Source organism: Myotis daubentonii, chromosome 5 (genome assembly GCF_963259705.1).
Source record: "Myotis daubentonii chromosome 5, mMyoDau2.1, whole genome shotgun sequence".
Taxonomy (NCBI): Eukaryota; Metazoa; Chordata; class Mammalia; order Chiroptera; family Vespertilionidae; genus Myotis; species Myotis daubentonii.
In genome coordinates this window covers 25,009,731-25,032,827 of record NC_081844.1, presented here as the reverse complement: position 1 = coordinate 25,032,827, position 23,097 = coordinate 25,009,731, and the positions used below count along the sequence as shown (strand labels likewise).

At 50.8% G+C, this 23,097-nt stretch overlaps 1 protein-coding gene across 1 annotated transcript in view; it reads right to left on the bottom strand.

Annotated features, from left to right (window-relative positions):
• The window catches only part of LOC132234981 (adhesion G protein-coupled receptor E2-like), a 128,895-nt gene extending 120,202 nt beyond the window's left edge, over nt 1-8,693 (bottom strand). Inside the window, exons 1-8 of the mRNA XM_059696661.1 lie at nt 8,352-8,693; nt 8,093-8,143; nt 7,793-7,918; nt 7,194-7,352; nt 2,195-2,341; nt 1,575-1,618; nt 1,373-1,450; nt 780-957 (exon numbers count right to left, since the gene is read on the bottom strand). Of these exons, the coding sequence (XP_059552644.1) occupies nt 780-957; nt 1,373-1,450; nt 1,575-1,618; nt 2,195-2,341; nt 7,194-7,352; nt 7,793-7,918; nt 8,093-8,143; nt 8,352-8,475 (907 nt within the window). The 5' untranslated portion in view covers nt 8,476-8,693. The remainder of the gene's footprint in view (nt 1-779; nt 958-1,372; nt 1,451-1,574; nt 1,619-2,194; nt 2,342-7,193; nt 7,353-7,792; nt 7,919-8,092; nt 8,144-8,351) is intronic.
• Between the last annotated feature and the right edge of the window lie 14,404 nt (nt 8,694-23,097).

The following is a 23,097-nucleotide window of genomic DNA, read 5'->3' as shown; positions in this document are numbered from 1 at the left end:
CATTGATGTTTCTATCTCTCTCTCCCTCTTCCTTTATCTGAAAGCAACAAAAACATATTAAAAAAATAAAGAAATAGAGGTGATAATTGTACAACTCTGTGAATGTATGAAATGTCACTGAATTGTACACTTTGATTAAAATAGTGGATTTTATGTTATGTGAAATTTCCTCAATAAAACAAATTACTTAAATATCAAATAATATTAAATTGTATTCCTCCAAATTTAATAATTTGTTTTCTTTTGAAGCTATTTCTGTTTTATCTTAAATTATAAAGCATAATTACTAGAGGCCCAATGCATGAAAATTCATGCTCTGGGAAGTGAAGGGGGGCTCCCTCAGCCCTGGCATATGCCCTCTCGCAGTCCAGGAGCCCTCGGAGGGATATCTGACTGATGGCTAAGCTGGCAGTTGGAGGGCTCACCAGCCTGGCTTCTGCTTGAGTGGTGCTCCCCCTGTGGGAGCACACTGAACCCCAGAGGGCAGCTCCTGCGTTGAGCATCTGCCCTCTGGTGGTCAGTGCAGGTCATAGCTGTTCTGCCATTTGGTTTATTTGCATATTAGCCTTTTATTATATAGGATTTCATCTCCTGATAATATTACAATGAAACTGTTTAGTATTGATAATTTTTTTCATTTTCTTTTCATCTTTTATCTTAATATGTTTATGAGAGTAACAGGGAGGTACAAGTGTGATCACTCAGCTCTAGTGCGATGAAAAGAGGAATGAGGTGAGGAGCAGGCAGAGCACAGCCTGGGGGCAGGCGGGGTTACTTGCCTGATCCTGCAGCTGTCCTGAAGGTCAGTGGCCCATTGGGCAGGGCCTTGCTCAGCTCTCTCAGGACGTGCTCCCGGCCAGTCAGCAGGTTAGTGGCCACACAGTGCTGCTCTGAATGGGGCAGAGTAAGCAGGTCCCCAGGGTTCTCCAGGAGATTATCCACCTCCTGTATGATGTCCTGGGGGGATGGGAACACAGAACCAGTGGATCTTGCACCAGAGAAGCTTCAGGAAGACCCTGCCCACTCAGCTTCTGAGAACAGATCCTAGAGCCTGTCTATTTGGGGACAAAGGTGGTACCCAATGCTATTCCCTGGGTCTTTGCTAGTGAAATCCCCACTCAGAGTTCAAACCCTGGTCATGACTACCAAGGACAATGCAAACTCAGTGACCAGAACAAGAGGAAAGGTGTTAGTAGGTGTATGTGGTTCTAACAGTGAGTACAAATACTTGGTCAGCTCTTCCCACCCACCCTGGGACAGCGGGGCCTCAGAACAGGGCGCCATTGTGTTGGGGTCAGTCTCCTTCCAGACCAAGGCTTCCTTGAGACTCTATGGGATGCCTCCACCTGCCTCCCCTGGATCCTGTCCTTACCTGGATGGTGTCCTGGGCCGAGGCAGACATGAAGTCTCTGTGCAGGTCCTGGACTCTTTCAAAGAAGTGAGAGAGACTCTGGGGAAAGAGGAGAAGAGGCCTTAGCAGGTCTCATACATGGTTGGAGGAGCGTGTGGGAAATGGGTGGATGGTGAGCTGAGTGGAAGGATCTTGCCTTCTGGTCCCGGCTGGAGTCACTTACCTGGCTCTTGATTCCAGGGGGCGGGATCCAGGTGGGGAAGATCTCTGCAGGGGACAGAACAGCTGTCCATTAGGGGTGTGTGTGTGTGTGTGTGTGTGTGTGTGTGTGTGTGTGTGTGTGTGTTGGAGGCAGGATCTAGGGTCAAGCTCTACTTTCACACTGAGCAGTCCTTTGTTTATTCAGGAATATGGTCCCCTCCCCTCTCCATGCCCCACCCCCTTCCCGTGTCCAGTCCCCCTCCCCCCATGCCTTGGCTTGAGGTGATGACACCTGCTGACTGCACATCCCTGAGTGGCGGTCACAGGGGTTATGGGAAGTGTGCAGAGGCCTGACCCACAGCTGGTCAGCCCCCACAGAGGTACAGGTTGTGAGCTATTAGGTATCCTTGTCCCAGTTAGTAATTAACTGCTGCCTGGGGTCCCCAGGAGCCTTTCTCTTGGTACCCCAGCTCCTTCTGCAGGACCCCCAGATCTTTTCCCATTTAGTCTCAAAGAATGGAAGGCTGGCCCAGCAGGCCACCCCCAACATTCATTCTGCTGGGTTCGTGTGGCTGCCCGTGAATATGTGATCAGGTGGCTTTAGTTGTGGGTCTTTGGGAATGTGGGATCTGAACTCCGAACCTTCACAGACGGTGTTGTTTGGGCCATTGGGGGACCCAGGAACCGGGTTCCAGCCAGGGCGGCAGCGGCACTCATAGCTGCCCTTGGTGTTGTTGCATTGGGTTGAATTGTGGCAGGAATGTTCTCCTGAGGTACATTCATCCACATCTCAGGACAAAGCCAGAGCGTTAGGCCCTCCCTCTACTCCTTGCTTGCATCCTTCCTGCCCCTTCCCTCAAATCCCTTAGCAGTTCACCCCGAGGACACCCCACTATGCCCTGCTCACCAGCCACCTAGACTGACAGGATACAAACTTGTGGTGACGTTTTCCACTGTAAAAGCACCATAAGCTCAGAGCGCCCCTGCAAGGCAGACAGGGCAGGACTGTGCGTGTGCAAGTGTCATCCCAAAGCTGTGCCCCCACCTGTAGGGCAGGATGGACTGGGGGGCTTCTAACCAGGGAAGCTGCCACACTGATAGCTACCGTGCGCTGAGGCTGTGGGCTGTAGCACCGATACGCCCAGAGCTGCAATCTTGCCCTTATTAGAACAGAATCCGAGCCCTAGCCGGTTTGGTTCAGTGGATAGAACGTCATTCTGTGGACTGAAGGGTCCCAGGTTCGATTCCGGTCAAGGGCACATGCCCAGGTTGCGGGCTCAATCCCCAGTAGGGGGTGTGCAGGAGGCAGCCAATCCATGATTCTCTCTCATCATTGATGTTTCTCTCTCTCTCCCTTTCCCTTCCTCTCTGAAATCAATAAAAATATATTTTAAAAAAGAACAGAATCTGAAGCTCAGCCCTGCCTGGCCCAGGTCCCCCTCTCCTCACTGCCTGCGCTGGGCACACACCGTTTCTGATGGTGCTGCCCCTGCTCTGCCAAAGTGCCTTATGGCAGCTGCCTTTCAGGTGGCTCAGCAAAGTAAAGAAGAAGTGGGTCATTTATGAGATCTGAACTCCAAACCTTCACAGATGGTGTTGTTCGGGCCATTGGGGGACCCAGGAACCAGCTTCCAGCCAGGGCGGCAGCGGCACTTATAGCTGCCCACAGTGTTGAGGCAGTGGGTGGTTTTGTGGCAGGGCTTTTGTCCCGAGGTGCATTCATTCACATCTGAGGACAAAGCCAGAGCGTCAGGCCCTCCCTGCACCCACTTCTCATTGCCTGAGGATCCCACCGTCAGTACACATGCCACCACCTGGTGACCTTCAACTTCACCCTCAAAGCATGTTACGGTGGCCTCCCTACAAGACGGACATGGCAGGGACCATAGTCTCCAGTTTATAGGTTGCAAATCCAGGAGGGAAACTGAGTCATGAGGGTTGAACTTCCTGAACAAGGACTCCTGCCTACGTCTTCCTGACTGCTGGACCAGGTCTCCTTCTGGGAACCAGAAGTCACAGCTCTGGCCTAACTCACATGAGAATTGTTATCACATCCTCCAGTATAGAAGGTGCCTTCAGGGGGTCAGAAGAGGCATTTTCACCATCCTAAGGAAAGATTAGGAAAGGGAAGGGTCTGGGGGTGCTCACAGGGGCTCCACAAGGAAACCCTAGGCCCAGAAGACCCTGCCATCGCCCTGCTCTGTGGCAGGACTTTTCAGGGAGGTGAATCCTTAGGCAGGGCCTTGGCAGGGAACCTGAGAATCTTCTCCTGCCTCCTGGGGCTGCGGGGCCTGCGTTGGCTCCTTCCCCAGCTCCATCCAGTCCATCCTCACAGCGTCCTCCCAGGGCCTCTACCTTTGCACAGCTTTGGGTCCTCTGGGTTCAGCTCAAATCCTGGTGGGCACATGCAGGTGTAGCTGCCATGGGTGTTGACACACTTGTGGCTTTTACAGATTCTGGGGTCCAGACATTCGTCCATGTCTGCAAGGGGAAGGAGAGGGTGATGGATGCCTGCAGCCGTGGGCAGCCTTCAAGGCTGGGAGTCAGCCACGTTTCCTGGCATAGAAGTGTCTAGAAGGCCCCACTGCCTCCTCCCAGGTGAGTGATGCCTTTTCTAATTCACATGGAGGTGTTCTGTGGGTGAGCATGCTGGCCTAGGTGCTCTGTTGTCCAGATGTGGACAGATGCGGTTCAAGTTCTCCCTCTTACTCCCTCTACCACCACCTCCTCTCGGGCAGCTCCCAGCTAGGACAGGGACATCACTGCCACCTGTGTCCCAGCCTGAGGATTTGGGCAAAGGCCAGGGTGGGCTTTCCTGGAACCAAGTGCGGGAGAAGTGCTGCAGGCCCTCAGCAGGCTCCTTTGGGTGGCCTTGGTCCTGACTCCCCTGGGTGGTGCTGTGGGCTGAGCTCTCCTTGGAATCCTGGTGACTCTGGTGAGACAGCGCTCTCCCATCCACACGACTTCTGAGACTCCAGCCCATGGAGATGGACCAAGAACCAACCCTGAGCCTGACCCGTCCCGGACAAGGCTTTTAGGCCGGGGCCCAGAATGTGAAAATGATGCCCGATAGGCCAGGGCCACCTGGACAGTGTGTGCCAGGCCATGAGGGAAGTGGGGCTGACATCTAGTCATGCTGTCTTGGGGTGTGAAGGTGGCCCTTCTGATCCCCCTGAAGGCATCCCCTGGACTGGCAGGGAGTGATGAGAACCCACATGTGAGTATGGTCAGTGGTGGGCAAGGGCTGGGTGCCTGGAGCGGGGAGCAGCAGCTGATGGGTGAAGAGTGGCAGGTGTTTCTGTCATCTGGCTCCTTGTTCTCCCACCAGGGACACAGACTTGTGGGCCTTCCCTAGAGGGGCTGAGCTCTGTCTTCTGTCCCCCAGTGGTATGGGCCCCCTTGGAATCTGGGTTGATCTCCTTGGAAGATAATTGAGCCTGAGGCAATGGTCCCTGATAATAGCTGGTTTCAGGCTCTTCTGTCCTCAGCTGAGTGGGACTGTGGACCCTGCTCAGAGCCTCCAGGATCCCTGGTTCAGCCTCCTCCTCCTCTCTCTGTATTCTGCACTAACCCCTCTTTCTGAGTGAGTCGAAGCTTCTGCCTGACCACTGCTGGCTCCATCTGCCCCTGCGAATGCCTGAAGCCCCTTCCCTGCTCCCCTGGAAAGTGAGAAAAGCCTGGTGATGTGTGCAGGCCTGGATCCTCCTGGGTCTCTGGTGAGGGGATAGGCCAGGCCAGCTGTTCTCTGAGAAGCCACCCCTGGCGTATGGTCTCCTGGGATGTCCAACCCAGAGAGGGTGTGTGAGATCTAGAGGGGAGGCAGACCTGTTGGGCACCTCATCCCAGGGCCAGACTGGAAATACAACTAAATTAGAGAGCATTCACCAGGAATTACCAACTGAGGTCCAGCTGAGGATGTGACTTATAACAAGGAAGAACAGTAAACACCTGGTGACAGGTAGGAAAGGGGAGGTTGTGAAACGAGAGGAGCTGAGAGAGGAGGGAGCACTGTGTTACAACAGCATACAATGGAGCACAGATGGTCTCTTCAATAAATGGTGTTGGGAAAACTGGACAGGTACATGCAAAAAAATGAAGCTAGACTACCAACTTATACCATACACAAGAATAAACTCAAAATGGATAAAAGACTTAAATGCAAGACGTGAAACCATAAAAGTCATAGAACAGCGGTTCTCAACCTGTGGGTTGCCAACCTGTGGGTCACGACCCCTTTGTGGGCCGAACGACCCTTTCACAGGGGTTGCCTGAGACCATTGGAAAACAGATATATAATTACATATTCTTTTTGTGCTTAATCACTATGCTTTAATTATGTTCAATTTGTAACAATGAAAATACATCCTGCATATCAGATATTTATTTATTTATTTAATTATTTTATATACTTTATTGATTTTTTACAGAGAGGAAGGGAGAGGGATAGAGAGTCAGAAACATCGATGAGAGAGAAACACTGATCAGTTGCCTCCTGCACACTCCCCACTGGGAATGTACCCACAACCAACGTACATGCCCTTGACCGGAATCAAACCCGGGACCCCTGAGTCCGCAGGCCGATGCTCTATCCACTGAGCCAAATCGGTTAGGGCCATATCAGATATTTACATTATGCTTCATAACAGTAGCAAAATTACAGTTATGAAGTAGCAATGAAAATAATTTTATGGTTGGGGGTTATCACAACTTAAGGAACTGTATTAAAGGGTCGCGGCACTAGGAAGGTTGAGAGCCACTGTTACATATGTGTTTTCCAATGGTCTTAGGCGACCCCTGTGAAAGGGTCGTTCGACCCCCAAAGGGGTCGCGACCCACAGGTTGGCGACCCACAGGTTGAGAACCGCTGTCCTAGAAGAAACTATAGTCACCAAAGTCTCAGGCAAAAATGAACAAAAATTGACCTAGAGACATAGAAGCATGGAACAGACTGTTGAACCTCAGAAGGAAGGCAGGTGAGGGTGGGTGGGAAGATATCAACCAATGAACTTATGCATAACCCATGGACACAGACCATGAGGTGGTGAGGGACTCGGGGTTGAGGGAGGGGTAGGCTGGTATAGGTCAATGGCAGAAAAAGGGGACTTACATAATACTTTCAACAATAAAGATAAAAAATAAAGAGAAAGAATGAGTATAGTCTAAAAGCCCAACAGCCTCCACTGTGCTGTGCTCTATGATCACATGTACGTTCCCAGCATTGTCACTCCCTTTTACTAATGGGTAAACTGGGGCACAGAGCAGTGAAGAATGTGTCCAAGGTCATACAGCTAACAAAGGCAAAGTTACTTTTGTTTTCATTTGTAAAAAATAGGTGTTCCTGTTTTTTTAAGCACAAAGCCACAATGATATTATCACATCTCGCACATTACCAGTGATTTCTGAATAAGTGTCCTGGCTGGTGCTGCATACACAGCTGTCAGGTAGCAAAACCAGGACTTGGGTCCTTGGCTCTCATGCCACCCTCCTCCCTGTGCTAGTGGGACAGGAACAGGCACACTTGTCCCACTCAGCCCTGGGGCTGCTCCCATCACCAGGGCCCGGCGCCCTGTACGCCACAGGAATGGCTCTGGTGACTCCAAACCCCATGGACAGGGAGATGGAAGATGCGGGTCATTCTTACCTTGACACGTGTTCTCACTCGCATTACTGAACTTTGCTGCCCCAGAAACAAGCCTGTGTCCTGGGATGCATGTGCAGTAGTAGCTCCCCTCCGTGTTATGGCACTCTGCGACTCTTCCACAGAGAGTCCCTGGCTTGCCTTGTTCACATTCATCAATGTCTGCAACAAAACGGGATAAAGGGTCACCTCCCAAAGCCATGTGTGCCCTCAGGGCAGAGAGCCTGGTCCCATCCCTAGCATGGAGCCTGATGCTCAACCAGTGTCTTTTGCGAAATAATTAGACTCAGGCAACATTGCTGTGGCTGGAGCAAGCCATTCCTGAAACCCACCAAATTGGCTCTGCTCTGTTCAGCTTTCTGTCTGTCTCCTGGATTTAGATACAGGAGCAAGTGCTGAAGTGGTGGGTGAGTGGAAGCTCTGCATCCCCCGCCCCAGTCTTCCCTCTGTACGAAGCCATATTTATTCACTTCTCATTTTCCACCTCTATTTCTTTTTCTTTCTCTTTTCTCTGTCCTTCATGATGGTCTGAGAACAAAGGCTGAGGCCACCAACCACCATTCCGTCTCCATGTAGCCCTCCACCACCCCAAGCCTCTGTACCTTCACAAGCATCCTTGTGGTCGATGTTGATTTCCCCAGATACAGATTTGAATCCTGGGTTACAGCGACAGGAAGTGCCATTGACACATGAGGAGTTTGCAGGGCATGGCCGGCGACAGGCAGAGGCTGTGGGACGGAGACCATGGTCAGAAGATGAGGGCTGAGCCAGAGGCTGGGGAGGGGTGTTGGGAGGGACAACCCTGAGCTTCCTCCTGCAACAGGCCTTTCTCTGCCTGGGCTGAGAGGTGAGGTGGGGGTTGGGACTCTGGCTGGGGACTGAGTTACTCCCAGCAGACTCACCCCTGGTGCTCTGGGGTCCATCTTCCAACAGAATCAGCAGGACACACAGCGCTGGAACAGAGAGATGGAGGGTCAGGGGGTACACAGAACAGGGAAGGGAGTCCTGAGGGTGACACATCTGAGGGAAGCGGCTGCTCACACCTCCCTGGCCTCCAATGCCCATGGCCAGAGGGTCTGTACCCATTGCCTGACGGTGGCTTTCAGGAACTGAAGGATGGGGAGGGGCCTGAGCTTGGCAGGGGTCTTGGCTTCTGCTGACCTGTGGGAAGGAATTCAGGAAACATACTGGAGCCAATTGGCCTTGGTTCTACTCCCAGACCTTGGTCAGGTGCCTCATTCCTCAGTTTCCCCTTCTGTAGAATGGGGATGAGGAGGGGGCCCATTTCCTAGAGTGTGAGGGTTAAGCAGACAAGTACTGCCTGGTGTGTCAGAGTGCTTACTGCCGTCATTTCTTTATGTGAAAATGAAGGGGTTGGGCCAGGTGTCCTCTCAGAACTCCCAAATCTAAGGTGCTCCCGCCCACACCCTTCCTCAGGGACACAGGTGCAAGCATACTGCGCCCACATCTGTCCACCACAACGACCAGCTTGGTACCCGGTGGTGACATTTCACACCCTGGCTCCCTGCACACAGGAAGATGCTGGGGGCTCATGTTAGGGGTGGTGCTGCACGGGCCCCCCAATCCTGCTCTTCAGGGGTACCCCATCCCAGGACATGTCCTGGGGGTTCTCCTTAAGTCAGCAGGGGGTCTAGAGAGGAGGACCTGTTCATCAGAGGGACAGACAAGGAGACAGAGTTTGAGAGAAAATAAAGAGGAGGTGGAGGAGGAGGAGGAGGAGGTAGTGGAGGAGGAGGAGGAGGAGGAGGAGGAGGAGGAGGAGGAGGAGGAGGAGGAGGAGGAGAGAGAGAGAAAGAGAGAGAGAGAGAGAGAGAGAGAGAGAGAGAGAGAGAGAGAGAGAGAGAGAGAGAAGGCACTAGATCAGCTGTGGGCAAACTACGGCCCACGGGCTGGATCCAGCCTGTTTGAAATGAATAAAACTATTGAAGAAAAAGACCGTACCCTTTTATGTAATGATGTTTACTTTGAATTTATATTAGTTCACACAAACACTCCATCCATGCTTTTGTTCCGGCCCTCCGGTCCAGTTTAAGAACCCATTGTGGCCCTCGAGTCAAAAAGTTTGCCCACCCCTGCACTAGATACTTGGAGGAGAAAGAGGGAGACAGAGATGGAGGGAAAATAAAGAGGAGAGAGAGAGAGAGAGAGAGAGAGAGAGAGAGAGAGAGAGAGAGAGAGAGAGAAGACACAGAGAAATGGAGAGAGAAACAGAGGCAGAGTTAAGAAGACAGTGATCTAGAGAGATGGACAGAGAAATACGGAACTCCTAGAAAGATAGAGACACAGATGCCAGAGCTTAGACAGAGAGACAGGGAGTGGTAGAGAGATTGAGAGCCAGATAGAGAAACAGAAGGGAAAGAGAAGGAGGGAGGGCAGTCGCCTTGTTAGCAGGTGAGGTATGGGGAGGGCTTGAGCGATCCATCCAGTCCTTGCAGATCTAGAGATGCTGGGAAGGCAGCCCAGACCCATATAATCCAGGGAGACCAGATGGGGGGCAGCGGGTGGAGGGATGGGGGCTAGGGAGGCAGGCAGGAGTGAGTCACTTCCTGGGCCAAATGAAGGGATAACTCATGGCTCCCAGTCCCCCATAGAGGGGCTCCCAGTCCCCCATGGAGGGGCTCCCAGGGGAATTTTGGGGTTGGTCATTGTGAGCACAACTTGAGGAGCTGTTGAGGGTGCAGACTGGAGGGTCCCCTGAGCACTCAGTCCCAACGTCCAAACTTGATACCCTCAGGCCAGCAGAGGGCAAAGACCCCCACACCCTCCCGAGGCCTCGCAGATGCGGTGAACAGGCTGGAACTCCTGTCTTCCTCCTCTCTGGCCACAGGGTTTGGTGAGTTCTCCCTTTGGTGGAACCCACTTCCTCTTTGTAGGACAGACCACAAAGAGACCTTCCCTGGCAGGGTGGGCCCTGGGCTGATTTGTAGCACCGTCCATGCTCACAGCTGCTGAAGGAGACAGAGGCTCTGTTTATGCCCACTCTGCAGATGGACAAACTGAGGCTCAGAGCCCAGAAAAGGCTAATGGAGAAACTGGTGAAGAGGGGGCTGGGGAAGATGGTAGTGAGGGGTCAAGTTCCCCAGACCCTGCAGGGAGGGGGTTCTCTGTGCTGAGCCGGGCTTTCCTGCCCCACCACAGAGGCTGCTGGGCCAGACCTCCACCTGGGACCCAGGAAGCCAACCAAACAGGAGCCTGGAGAGGGGTGGCTGGCTGGTCACTGCTCCCTGTGCCATCTGGTTTGCATTCCCCTAGCTGAGCCCTGAGCAGTCAGATTCCTGCCTGGGGCCCCTGTGGCAGGGGTGGGGCAGTCATTCTCTCCTTGCTCCTCCTGCTAAGGATCCCCCTCCTGCAGCCCATCCCCAGTGAAATAATAATAATAGTAACATTAACAACAACAACAACAACAATAATAATGTTACTTAATTCTCACTGTGAACAAGGACTCAACCCTTAACACAAGCCTGTAAAGTAGAGACCAGCCTTGCTCTGCCCCATTTCACAGACGTGGAAAATGAGGATCAGGGTCTCTGTGACTTGGCCCCTGACACATCGCCGCCTTCAACTGTGCTCCACACGGACTCTGCAAATTTACTAAAAATCATCTAATTGTAACCATGCAACAGGCGAATTACATGCTATGTCAATTATACCTCACCTTGAAAAAGCTATAAAAAACAGCTCATGCCTGGCAACCTGGGCCAGCACAGGGAGCCCCATCCTGGTGGCCTGAGGAGTTTTGATTGGCACCCCAAAGGTCATTTCTTAACTCTCTTTGTTACCTGGTTGCCCAGGCAACAAGCTGCCTTATAACCATTAGAGCCACTCTGGATGGAGTGGGAAGGGAGGCGAGGGGGAAGTCACAGCAGAGCTCAGGTTCAACCCACAGTAGCAAAGCCCTTCAAGGCACAGCTGAGTCCCAGCTGGGTCTGGGAGGTCTCCGGGCTTCCCCTGCCACACAACGGGAGAAGTGTGGGGGTCACCCCGTTGTGGAAGGGTCCCCCTTTGCTCCCTAGCCCCCTCTCTGCCATCTGTTAAAAGTGACTTCCTGAGGGGGTCACAGCACTCATTCGCCCCCTCTCTTCCACCTGCTTCAGTTTCCCCTCTTAGGGAGCAGCTTCCAAAGTGGATCTGGAAGGAGCGTGGAGATCCCTCTGGGGTGGGGACCAGACCCTTAGAGCACCCGGGGGGTTACTGCCCAGGCATGAGGGTTCCCGGGCACTGCCAGCTGCTCTCCCATGTGTAGTGGCTCCCGCCTAACCATGTGGCTTCCTCCATGTCAGGCCCCTGAGTTGCCAGCGGTGTCTCCTATTTCTCCTTGGTGGGGGTGGGCAGACAAGGAAGTGAAGGCACCAAAGGGGTCCTGCCAGGAGTTCCCTTCTCCCTCTTATAGAGTCCCCAAATTCTCACCATGTAGGATGTGAACGGCACTGAGGCAGGGACCTCCCATGGTCTGGGCAGGGCGGTTCTGTATTCACAGGCTGGGCAGTTGTGCATCCTTTTGTGTCCTCCTGGCCCTTATACAGTGTGTGAGTGGGGGTGCCCCAGGTCCCTCCCCGGAACTGGTGGAGCAGCTGGAAGCCCACAGGAAGTGAGTAAAAACACAGACAGGGTGTGTGTGTGTGTGTGTGTGTGTGTGTGTGACGGTGTGTGCGCAAATCCACTGCCGCCCCCCACTCTCCCACCACAGAAGTGTAACCTGCTCTCAGATCCTTTGCCTGCAGCTCCACCAGGGAGGAGCTTGCCTGGAGGAGTCTTGCCTGGAGGACTATTTAGCTTCTTCAGAAACCCCTCGCTTTGGGGACTCCCCTGTGCACGGCTATGGCATGTCCTAGTCTCCAAAGCCAGCTCCTGAGCTAACATTCCCCCTTCCTCCCCGCCCCATTTTTCAGAGGAGGAAACCGAGGCACAGAGAGTTCAGAGTCCAGTAGGAGCTGCAGGAGCGTGAAGGTGTCCTCATGGATGCCAGGCAGGCACCAAGAAAAGACATGTCAGACACCCAGGCGCCACCACGCTGGAGACAGCCTTTCTGGGCGAGGTTTCCGCTGGTGGAAAACTTACATTTCAGGGGAGCGTGGGCACCACGTTAACCCACAAATAATCACATGATAGGAAAGCTGTTTCCTTTTTGAATAAGTCATATGACTGGCTTGTCTCTGGGGCCATCTAGCAATTTTTAAAATCTGCTATTACTTATAAAGCACTTAATCCAGACCGGGTCTGTCTGTAGGTGCTGTGCCTATTTCAACTCGTTGATGTTAGGTTAGGTGGCTCAGGAGGCGGCGCAAGAAATAGAGTCCAGTGAATCAGAAAAGAAAGGAAAGGAAAAGGTTTATTCTGCGTCCCCGGGAGACCCACGTACCCCCAGGACAGGGCACGTGGATTCACGCCAACAGGGAGGGGGGCGCTTTTTTTATACTGCAGTTGGGTGAGGGGCGGGGACATGAGCTGAGGAAGTCTGCACCGTAGGGATCATCATGACACTCAACTGAGAAAGTCTCAGCTGCAGGGGAGTGGGCGGAATATTCAGGACGAAGTTCTTATCTGTGTGGGGGTATGTGAATTCAGGGAGAAGAAGCTGGTATCTGTGTCTGGCACGTTGATCTGTGAGAAATCCCAGGGGAAGTCCATTGTCTCATCACATGTCTGCATGTATCTGATCCTGGGCTCTCTCCGACCTAACAGTTGACTCTGCCAAACCCCTATGAGGCAGGTTCGTCTCTGCTCCCCATTTACAGGGGGGAGGCTAAGGCACAGCTAACCAGTAGCTCAGCAGAGATCCAGGGCAGGAGAAGGTCTCTATGGGTGCTAATGTGTCTTTAACACCTCAGTGGCCCTGAGGTTTATCCAGCTAGCCACCATGGTGCTATGTTCCTTGTGTTGTTATTTTAAGTTTAGGGAGTCCCAGGGCAACACAAAGGGTTTTCCAGTGATAACACTGTTAATGTAAAAACATTCAAACCTGTATAGAATGTTTGTGAGTTTATTTGAGCCAAACTGTTGTGGATGAAAGGGGACACATGCTGACCTGACAAGCTCAGGGGAGGCCTGCATGGCAGTCTTGCAAACTCAGAGACCTAAAGTAACCACAAAGGATGGTCTGAAATTAAACTTTAAAAGCAGCTATGGTGGGCAGTTACGTCCTAGGCCAGTATCTTCACTGACAAGGTCAACCATTACCTTAACTGAGCCTATCTGTCTTGTTGCATCTATGATAACATAGACTTGAAACATCTGGGTAACTTGTAACTTCCCATTTTCTGCAGTCTCTGGAGCACAACCAAATGTGCTGGGTGCCAAGACAGATACCACAAATTCCTTCATCATCATGTTAATTAATCCTGCACCCACCTAAGTATGTGTCCATCATTTTACTTTTAATCCAATCCCAGGGGTTTCCCCTGCTTTGCTTTATCCCTCCTCCTTAATCTATCACCAATGAATTTCATGTAACCCACCTACATTCCTCCTTTGATTGCAATGTATAAATACAAATGTAACCTGCCATTCTCCAGAGCATTATCTCAATTCATTGAGGTTCTGCTTCCCGGCATTTGTCGACAGTTTGGCTCAAATAAACTCACAAAAATTCTTCACAGGTTTCAATGGTTTTTTTACGTTAACACTGTCGACAATTGCCGGGAAGCAGAATCTCAAGGGATTGGGATGATGCTCCGGAGAATGGCAGTTCTTCACCTTGTTGTATACATTACAATCAAAGAAAGAGACATAAATGGTTTACATGAAATCCATTGGTGATAGATTAGGGAGGTGGGAGAAAGCAAAGCAGGGAGACCTCTGGGATTGGATAAAGTAAAATGATAGACACATACTTCTTTTACTTAGGTGGGTGCAAGATAGCTAATGTTATATTGTAAATCAGAAGACTCCTTAATCAATAAGCCAAATTTATTTGGAGTCCTGTTCATTTTCGCTAGCGCTATGGGGCCCAGAGGAACTCTTGCTTCTCAAATTCTGGGGCCCAATACGATGAAAGTCTTTTCAATTTATATGTTTTTCATCTCTTTGTTTTCCAAATTTGGAATGAGACTTCTGAACCTTCTGAGAAAAAGTCCTGTTTGCTTGGGCAGGGCCGTGAGACCGTATCTCAAGGCCTGGCCTGGCGCCAGCACCGACAACTCTGTCTGGGGCATAGTTTATGGCCTCTCTGGAGTGAGAGTAGTCTTATTTTCCCTATTATTTAAGCAAGCAAATGTTTACAGAGTAGCAGGGTTAAAATTTTAAACAGCAGTTTTTACTCAAGATGGAGGTTACTATACTTCACTAACAGTCAACAATGAACATGATAACAATAACAATGAAGGAATTTATGGTCTCTGTCCTGATGTCCAGGTGCATTTGGCTGTGTGCTGAGGGGTCTGTAAAAAGGGAAGTTACAAGTTACCCTGACATTTCACAAGGATGTTATCTTAGATGCAAAAAGACAATAGGCTCAGTTAAGATAAAGGTTGACCTTTATCAGGAAGATACTGTTTTAAGGACAGGACTACCCACTATAAACTTATTTTAGTTAAAGTTTTAATTTTAGAGCAGTGGTTCCCGATGTGGGACACAGGTTCCATAGGGGGACAATTTGATTTTTAAGGGGGACAATTAGAGAATGAGTTACCAACAGTGAATTTTTTACATTGCTTATGGTTCCAGGGGCCTCATATATAATATATAAATATATACTGTGACATTTATGCATTTCAGTTCTCTATTATATGTTTTGAAACTTTATTTGTTATTTTTAATATCACTTCATATTATTATTATTGTTATATTGTAAATTAGTGAGCTAAAACAGAAGACGCCTTAATCAATAAGCCAAATTAATTTGGAGCCTTTTATTTTGCTAGTGGGCTCAGAGGAAATATTGCTTCTCAAACTCTGGGCCCTAATATGGAGGGAGCTTTCCCTATTTATACTTTTTTCAGTTCTTTGTATTCCAAATTTGGAATGAGACTTCCGGACCTTCTGAGAAAGAAGTGCTGTGTGCTGGGAAGGGGTCATGAGACCATACCTCAAGGGCTGGCCTGGCACCAGCACTGACAACTCTGTCTGAGGCATAGTTTATGGCCTCTCTGGAATGGGAGTAGTCTTATTTTCCCTATCATTTAAGCAAGGACACATTTACAGAAGCCAAAATAGCAGGGTTAAAATTTCAAACAGCAGTGTTTATATAAGATGGAGGTTACTATGCGTCATTATTATTTAACAATTTCTTACTGATTTCTTCCTCAGTACTTCAACTGTCCTTTCGTTCTTTTATTTTTCTCTTTCATGGATGCCATGTTCTTTGGAAGCTTGTTTAGACCAAGTTAGTGGCCTTTTAGGTTTCCTCCATGGGACTAGGAGTTCACTTTTTGAATAATAAGAATTATATGCATGGGGGGGGGGCATTAGGATTTTAGAGATGCTTAGGTGGGGCATGGCCCCAAAAAGGTTGGGAATGAGAGGCTAAAAAGGGCTAATTCAAATGTAATCTTGATATTTGGGGGGGGGGGGGGGTAGCAATTAGAATCCATGCCAGCAAGCTAACCTATAATTAAGTCATTACCTCCTTCCCAGAAACTGGTCTTGCAGAATCTGTTACAGAGGCCATAAACCTGTGAACAGTGCAGTGCCCGGAGGGAGGGTTATTATCGCTGGTGCCTGGCCAGGCTATCAGATATGGCCTGGAAACCCCCAACACCTAAGGGCCTCTTGCAAAGCCCATGAAAAGTTCCGGAAGCATAATCCATATTTGCTGGACAAAGACCACAGGGAGATATAAAATGAAGGCCCTTGCATGTTTTGGTATTCTGATTTGGGAATTATTTCCCGGAGTCCGCCGGTGTAATTAAAACAGTGTCTCTCCACTTCTTCAAAGCATTCAAGGGTGCAAAAGTGTAGAAAATATAATGTAAAGTTAAGCATGTTCTCCTGCAAGGTCCCATCTCTGTCCATCTCGTCGTGGAAGAAGTCCAAGCTTGTCTTCAGCAGGGCCAGAATTAAGGTCATTGCCCAGAATTTCTGTTCTCTATTAAAAGCCAATCCAGTCCAGCCACCGGCCATGTACCTGATTAAGGTCACATGGCTATTGTGGATGAAAAGGGCCACATGCTAACCTGACAAGCTAGGGGAGGCCTGCCTGGCAGTCTTGCAAACTCAAAGACCTAAAGTAACCACAAAAGGTGGTCTGAAATTAAACTTTAACTAAAAGCAGTTATGGTGGGTAGTCACCTCTTAGGCAGGTATTTTCACTGACAAGGTCAACCTTTCCCTTAAGTGAGCCTATCTGTTTGTTTGTTTTTGCATCTATGATAACATCCTTGAAATGTCTGGGTAACTTGTAACTTTCCTTTTTCCAGACCCCTTGGGGCACAAACTAATGTTCCTGGGCACCAGGACAGATACCACAAATTCCTTCATTGTTATTGTTATCATGTTAATTGTTGATTGTTAACTATCTTGCACCCACCTAAGTTTGTGTCCATTATTTTACTTTTTATCCAATCTCAGGGACTCCCCCCTCCCCCACTCCCCACTTTGTTTTCTCCTGCCTTTCTAATCTATCACCAATGGATTTCATTTAACTCACCTATGTCCCTTCCTTGGATTGCAATGTATAAAAATGGATGACAAACTGCCTTTCTCTGGAGCATTATCCCAATCTGTTGAGATACTGCTTGCTAGCAATTGTTGATATTTTGGCAGTAAACTCACAAAAATTCTTTACAGGTTTGAATGTTTTTACGTTGACACTATGGAGGCGAGCACAGGAATACATGGGTTAGTGTGGGACACAGAGCAAGAGGGAAAACAAGAAGAGCAAGTAAGAGAGAGAGAACTCCTTGTCTGGGGATTTTAACCTTTTAACATTTTGTCAGTTTGTGATGGGGTCCATCCCCTAGCCAAGTAGTGAGGAACCTTTTTCTGCCAAGAGCTACTTGGATATTTATAACATCACTCACAGGCCATACAAAATTATCAACTTAAAAATTAGCCTGCTATATTTGGTCAAACATTTAATTCCCTCACCCCCAATGCCTTGGCAGGGCCAGACCAAATGATTTCGAGGGTAGGACATCCCCACCCCTGCACAGGCCAGGGGAGTCACACCCGCCTATGCCTGGCAGAGTTTCTTTATGCTGCTGTCGGACCAATCAGGTTTGTTCACAGTAGCTTGTGGCAGATGATTTTTTGAGTGGGAAGTTTGTACAGCTGCACCATGGCCATTCTGAGAAGTCCCGGGTGGCCGTTATTGTCCAGCAGGATGTTAGCACAGCTGTGACTTGGTCGTTCTGGTAGGTCCTGGGGGACCGCTATTGTCCAACTCAGCGGGTGGGATTGGGAAAGTCCCTATTTTCCCAGCCTCAGACCTTACATCCCTACCTCTTTGGTGATATAGGACGATGACCGTTCTGACTACTTCGAGCTGAACTGGGCCATGTTTAATTGAGGCCAGGAGTTGGGGGGTCTTTGTAAGGGTGTAGGAGGAGCTGGTTGATTGCCACCCAAGAGATTTCCTGCATGCGGGACTGCAAAAATTTAAAAATGCAGGGAGCAAGCATTAGGATTAGGCTGAGGGTTAGTAAGGGGGTGAGTACGGGGAGTATCCATTGCATCATTCCTCCCTCCCACCATCCCGCAAAGGGGCCTCCCTCTCATCGGCGTTGTCTCAGTTCCTCCCCCAGTTTACTGAGGAGGTCAGTTTCGTTGATGTAGTAGCAGCATTCCTCTCGCAGGAATAGGCAAGCGCCACCCTTGTCTGCCGTAAGCAGGTCGAGGGCCCGCCTGTTTTGCAGGGCGACTCTGGCCACTGATGTTATTTGGTGTTGCAGGGAGGCTATAGAGACAGCGGAGGCTTCTAGGGCTATCTGTAGTTTCCCTTCTAGCTCCCGAGAGGAGGAGACGCTGTGACCTAGAGCACCTCCACCCAGGCCCCCCGCTGCCAGAGAGGAGGCCAGGTAGAGAACAACCACTAGGGGAGAAAGATAGCGCGTTTTGAGCGGGAGGGGGCTGGCAAGAGTTTTTGTAGAAACTCCCCTTGTCCATACATGGTTAACTGGGGGACCAGGGAAGCTGGGTAGCAGACCTATGTCAAAGGTGATATAGCCTTTGTGAGGGTACCTTTACACCTGAAGAACCCTCCAGGGGGTGCCTGGATGGTCATGTTGACTTGAACCCTCATGTTGCAGTAAGCCAGGCTCGGTTGGGAGGAGTAGCAGACCCACAGGAAATCTGCTCCTGTGTACACAGGTGCTTCTGTAAGATTTTGAAGCTGCAGGGATGTAGGGCTTGAGAGGTTAAAGGGGGTGGATAGGAGGACCACTGTAAGCAGAGGGCTTCCAACAGCACACAGAAAGCAGTTGGAGGCATTTCCTATTGATGTGTTATTTAGGAGGGTTATTCCTGCTCTAATGACTGACAGCCAGGAGAAAGGGTGAGCCGATTTGGTTGGGGAGGGAACCTGCTTTTGCAGAGTGGTTTCCTGTTCAATAATGGTGTCTGTCATATCCCCTAAGGCCTGGATTGTTACGGGGAGGATTCGAATGTATGCCTGGTATATTTGAATACCTCCCACTGGGGTTGCGGCATTGTGCCAGCTGTATATTTTCCCTTCAACCCCCTGAACCCAGCGGTCATCCCAGGGGTCAGATATACTCAGAATATAGGTCCCCCTCCCATCAGAGGTCAGTCTATGGTTACGGTACTGGGTCCCTGCTATGTCTAGTATACTCTTGTGAATTCTGCATCGGGCATATGGGCACCCTCCATAAAACGGTACCTCATATCCCTTGCAGATTGGGTCAGTCTGGTCATACTGAAAACAGATTGCTGGGGATATTGCTAGACCAACCGTGAATGGCAGATTCTGGTTAAGCTTAATGGTGATTAAGGCCTGGCAGCCTCCAGGTTGGCAGTCTCCTGTCCCCATGATGCGGCCTGTCTTTGGGTCCTTGGCATAGAATCTCCATACAAAAGGATTAGTCTTGAAGGGCTAGCCCTACTGGGGCTAGAAGGAGGAGTATTACCGCAGAGAAGGGACCCAGCCGTTGTTTGGGCTGAGCTAGCCAGCAGAGGGTGCAGAAGGCGAAGGAAAAGAAGAGGAAAAACCCGCCCGCCCCCAAGAAGGTTAGGATAGCTGTGCAGGGTTGAGTCTAACAGGGCCAGGTAGAGGAATTACTTTGGCCTTGTAAATTTGAGGGTGGTGGGGCCAACTGTATGGACTTGCCAGTCAGGTTGAGGAGGGGCCCGTTTAAGTCTGGAGACATGATACCAGTGAAGCTTACCCAGGAGTTTCGCAGCTGTTGGGGTGGTCAGGATAACTATGTGGGGCCCCATCCACTGGGGTTCCAAAGCCTTGGGAGCGAGTTCCTTGAGAAGGACGGCATCCTCGGGATGCAGAGATTCAGCCTTCTCTGCGCCTGCGACCTGGAGGAGTGCTTGGTCCCTGTGTTCCTGAAGGAGAGAGCGTAACAGCGAGAGAAAAGGAAGATATTCAGCCAACAGCGTGACTGTCGTGGGGAGGTTATGGTTGATCAGAAACGGCCATCCATAGAATAGCTCGAAAGGACTGAGGCCTGTGGGAGCCCGGGGGGTGGCTCTGAGACGGGCTAGGGCCAGGGGTAGGAGATTAGGCCAGCCCTGGCGTAGCTCAAGAGTGAGCTTAGTAAGCTGGGTTTTTAGAAGCCCGTTAGCCCTTTCAACCTTACCCGATGACTGGGGGCGGTAAGGGATGTATAGTTTCCAAGTGATGTTCAGGGCCTCTCCAACTAGCGGGACGACAAGGGATGTGAAGGCCAGGCCGTTGTCAGTCTGGATAGACACCGGTAGTCCAAAACGTGGGATGATGTGACTGAGGAGTACCGTGGCTACTGTTTCGGCCATTTCACTGGTTGTGGGCAGAGCTTCAATCCAGCCTGAACAGGTATCAACTAGAGTGAGGATAAATTTGAATTTTTTATGGGTGGGCATGTGGGTGAAGTCAATCTGCCAGTCCTCAGCTGGCAGGTGTCCCCTTAGCTGATGGGTGGTCTGACGGGGATGTAGCCCACCCTGCGCGTTCGTGGCTGCGCAGATGGAGCAGGCTTTGTGGACAGCTATGATGGATTGTTTTAGGGCAGGTAGAAAGAATAGAGGCTGTAAGAAGCGGTGCAGGGCTTCAGGGCCTATATGAAGTGAGTCATGAATTTCTTTGAGTATCCGTTGCGCCTGGGTGGAGGGTAGGGCTATGAGATTGTTAATGGTTATCCATCCCTGAGGGGTTAGCTTCCCACCCTTATCCAGGAGACATTGCCATTCATCTGGGGAATATTGTGGCTGTAAAGAGGGGGAGAAGAAGAGTGCCGTGGCCTCTGCGGGTGTCTGAGTGAGACACCGAGCTATGGCATCCGCTCTTGCATTTCCCCGTGCTACCGGGTCTGTCAACTGCTGGTGTCCTCTGCAGTGGATGATAGCGACCTCTGCTGGGAGCTGTAGGACATTTAAGAGTTTGTGGATGAGTTTGGCATTAATGACAGGGGACCCTTTAGTTGTTAGGTATCCCCGCTCTTTCCAAATTGCAGCGTGGCTGTGGGCAATAAGAAGGCATATTTAGAATCCGTGTAGACGTTGACCCTCTTGCCTGCAGCCAGTTGCAGAGCCCGGGTGAGGCCGATGAGCTCAGCCTTCTGGGAGGTTGTACCTTCTGGGAGATTTTTTGCCTCCACCATTGTGGTAAGGGTTACTACAGCATATGCCGCTTTTCTTTGGCCCTGTGAGGAGAGGACGGAGCTTCCATCTACGGAGTTAGGTCTGGGTTTGGCAAGGGTTTGTCTAACAGTCCTGTACGAAAGGCGGAGAGCAGGTTGGCTACTTCAGGGCAGGAATGGGATGGGCCCTTAGTCTCCTGTAATGGGAGAAGGGTAGCCGGATTCAGGGGGGGTAAAAGCCTGCAATTTAATATCAGGGTTTTCGAGAAAGAGGAGGTGGAATTCCTGGATTCTTGAGGGTACGAGGATGTTGAGGACCCGATGGTTTAGGAGGTCTTGGAGCCTGTGGGGTGAACAGACCATGAGCGGTCCGTGGAGTGTCAGTTTTAGGGCTTCCTTAGTCAGCGTAGCCGCTGCGGCTAGGGCGCGTAGGCAGGGCTGCCAACCCTGGACTGTCCCATCTAGCTGTTTGGAAAGAAAGGCAATCGGCCTGTAAGAGGGGCCGATCGGATGGGTTAGAACACCGGTGGCGTTGCCAAGTTGCTCATCAGTGAAGAGCTGAAAGGTGAAGGAAGGATTTGGGAGGGTTAGGCGAGGCGAGGACTGGAGGGCTGTGCATAGGAGATGGAAACCTCGTGCTACTTCCTCAGGAGAGGTGAGGTCGCCTGTGGGGACTTCCTTGACGGCCTGATAGAGGGGCCTTGCCAAGAGGGCAAAGTTAGGGATCCAGTGTCAGAAGAACCCAATGAACCCTAGGAAGGAGAGAATTTTGTCCATGTTCTTTGGGGGTGAGAGCTTTCTCAAGGCCGCTAAGCGGTCGCTTGTCAGAGAGCGAGTGGTTGGAGTCAGTTTTATTCCTATATAGGTAACCTCTGGGAGGAATAGCTGGGCCTTTCTGGCAGAAACCCAATAACCTCTGCCTGCCAGGAAATCTAGCAGGCGGGTGGTTTGTCGCCTCCCGAGGGGCTGCAGAGTAAGAGATCATCTACATACTTCAGGAGAATGGATGGGTTAAGGTGGCATTCTTGGAGGTCTCTAGCTAGGGCCTGGCCAAATAAGTGGGGGCTATCCCTGAAACCTTGTGGTAGGACCGTCCAAGTTAGTTGTTGGGCCATACCCATATCTGGGTCCTCCCAGGCGAAGGCAAACAGATTATAACTGTCTGGGTGTAGGGGGGTGGTAAAGAAGGAGTCCTTAAGGTTGAGGATGGTGAACTGAGTGGTACCTGAAGGCATTCTGGATAGGAGGGTGTAAGGGTTGGGAACTACCAGGTGTAGGGGGACTATCGCCTGGTTGATTAATCTGAGGTCTTGCACGAGGCGGTATTCCCCCCATGGCTTACGAACCAGTAGAATCGGGGTATTGTAAGGAGAGTCAGTAGGGATCAGGAGTCCTCGGTCCCGCAGACGGGAAATTAAGGGTTTTAGGCCCTGTCTGTGTTTGAGTGGACGGCTGGGGAAAGAATTGGGGTCCCGTAACCAAATGCGGACCCGAGGGTGATGCGCAGCTACACTGGGGGAGGAAGTGTCCCATACAATGGGATTTACCTCAGTAGGGGAAATGGGCGGTTGTTGGGTTTGAGAAGGGTGTGTTGCGGCGGAGAGGAGCGCAGGAAGAGTGGAATGTGGGAGGGAAGGTAGGTGGATACTGGCTCCGAGGTGGTATAGGATGTCTCGACCCAGTAAGGGAATTGGGCAGGAGGGAGTAACTAGGAAGGAGTGTGTAAAAAAGGTTTTTTCAAGTCGGCAGAGTACTGGGCCGGTGGCTAATGGGTGGGATGGTTGGCCGTCAATTCCCACTACGGAGACCTGGGAAGGACGTAAGGGACTGGAGAAGGAATGAAGGACAAAGTAGGTAGCCCCTGTGTCTATCAGAAAGGTGGTTGACTTACCCGCTACCTGGAGGGTTACCTTGGGCTCAGTGAGGGTGACGGGGGTGTCTGGTTCTGGGCCTTCTCAATCGTCTGCGAGTCCAAGCATTGCAAGATCGAAGGCTGGGGCCTCAGGTCCCTCCCCACGTAGAGGCGCCGAGAGTGAGCCGGTGGTCCCAGGACAATCGGATTTCCAATGTCCGGCCTTTTTGCACAGTGGGCATGGCTTGCGGGGAGGATGAGGGTTGGGGCAGCTTTGGGCCCAGTGGCCTTCCTGATCACATTTGTAGCAGCGTCTTGGAAGAACGCTGCCTTTTTTTGGGACCCCCTTTCTAGC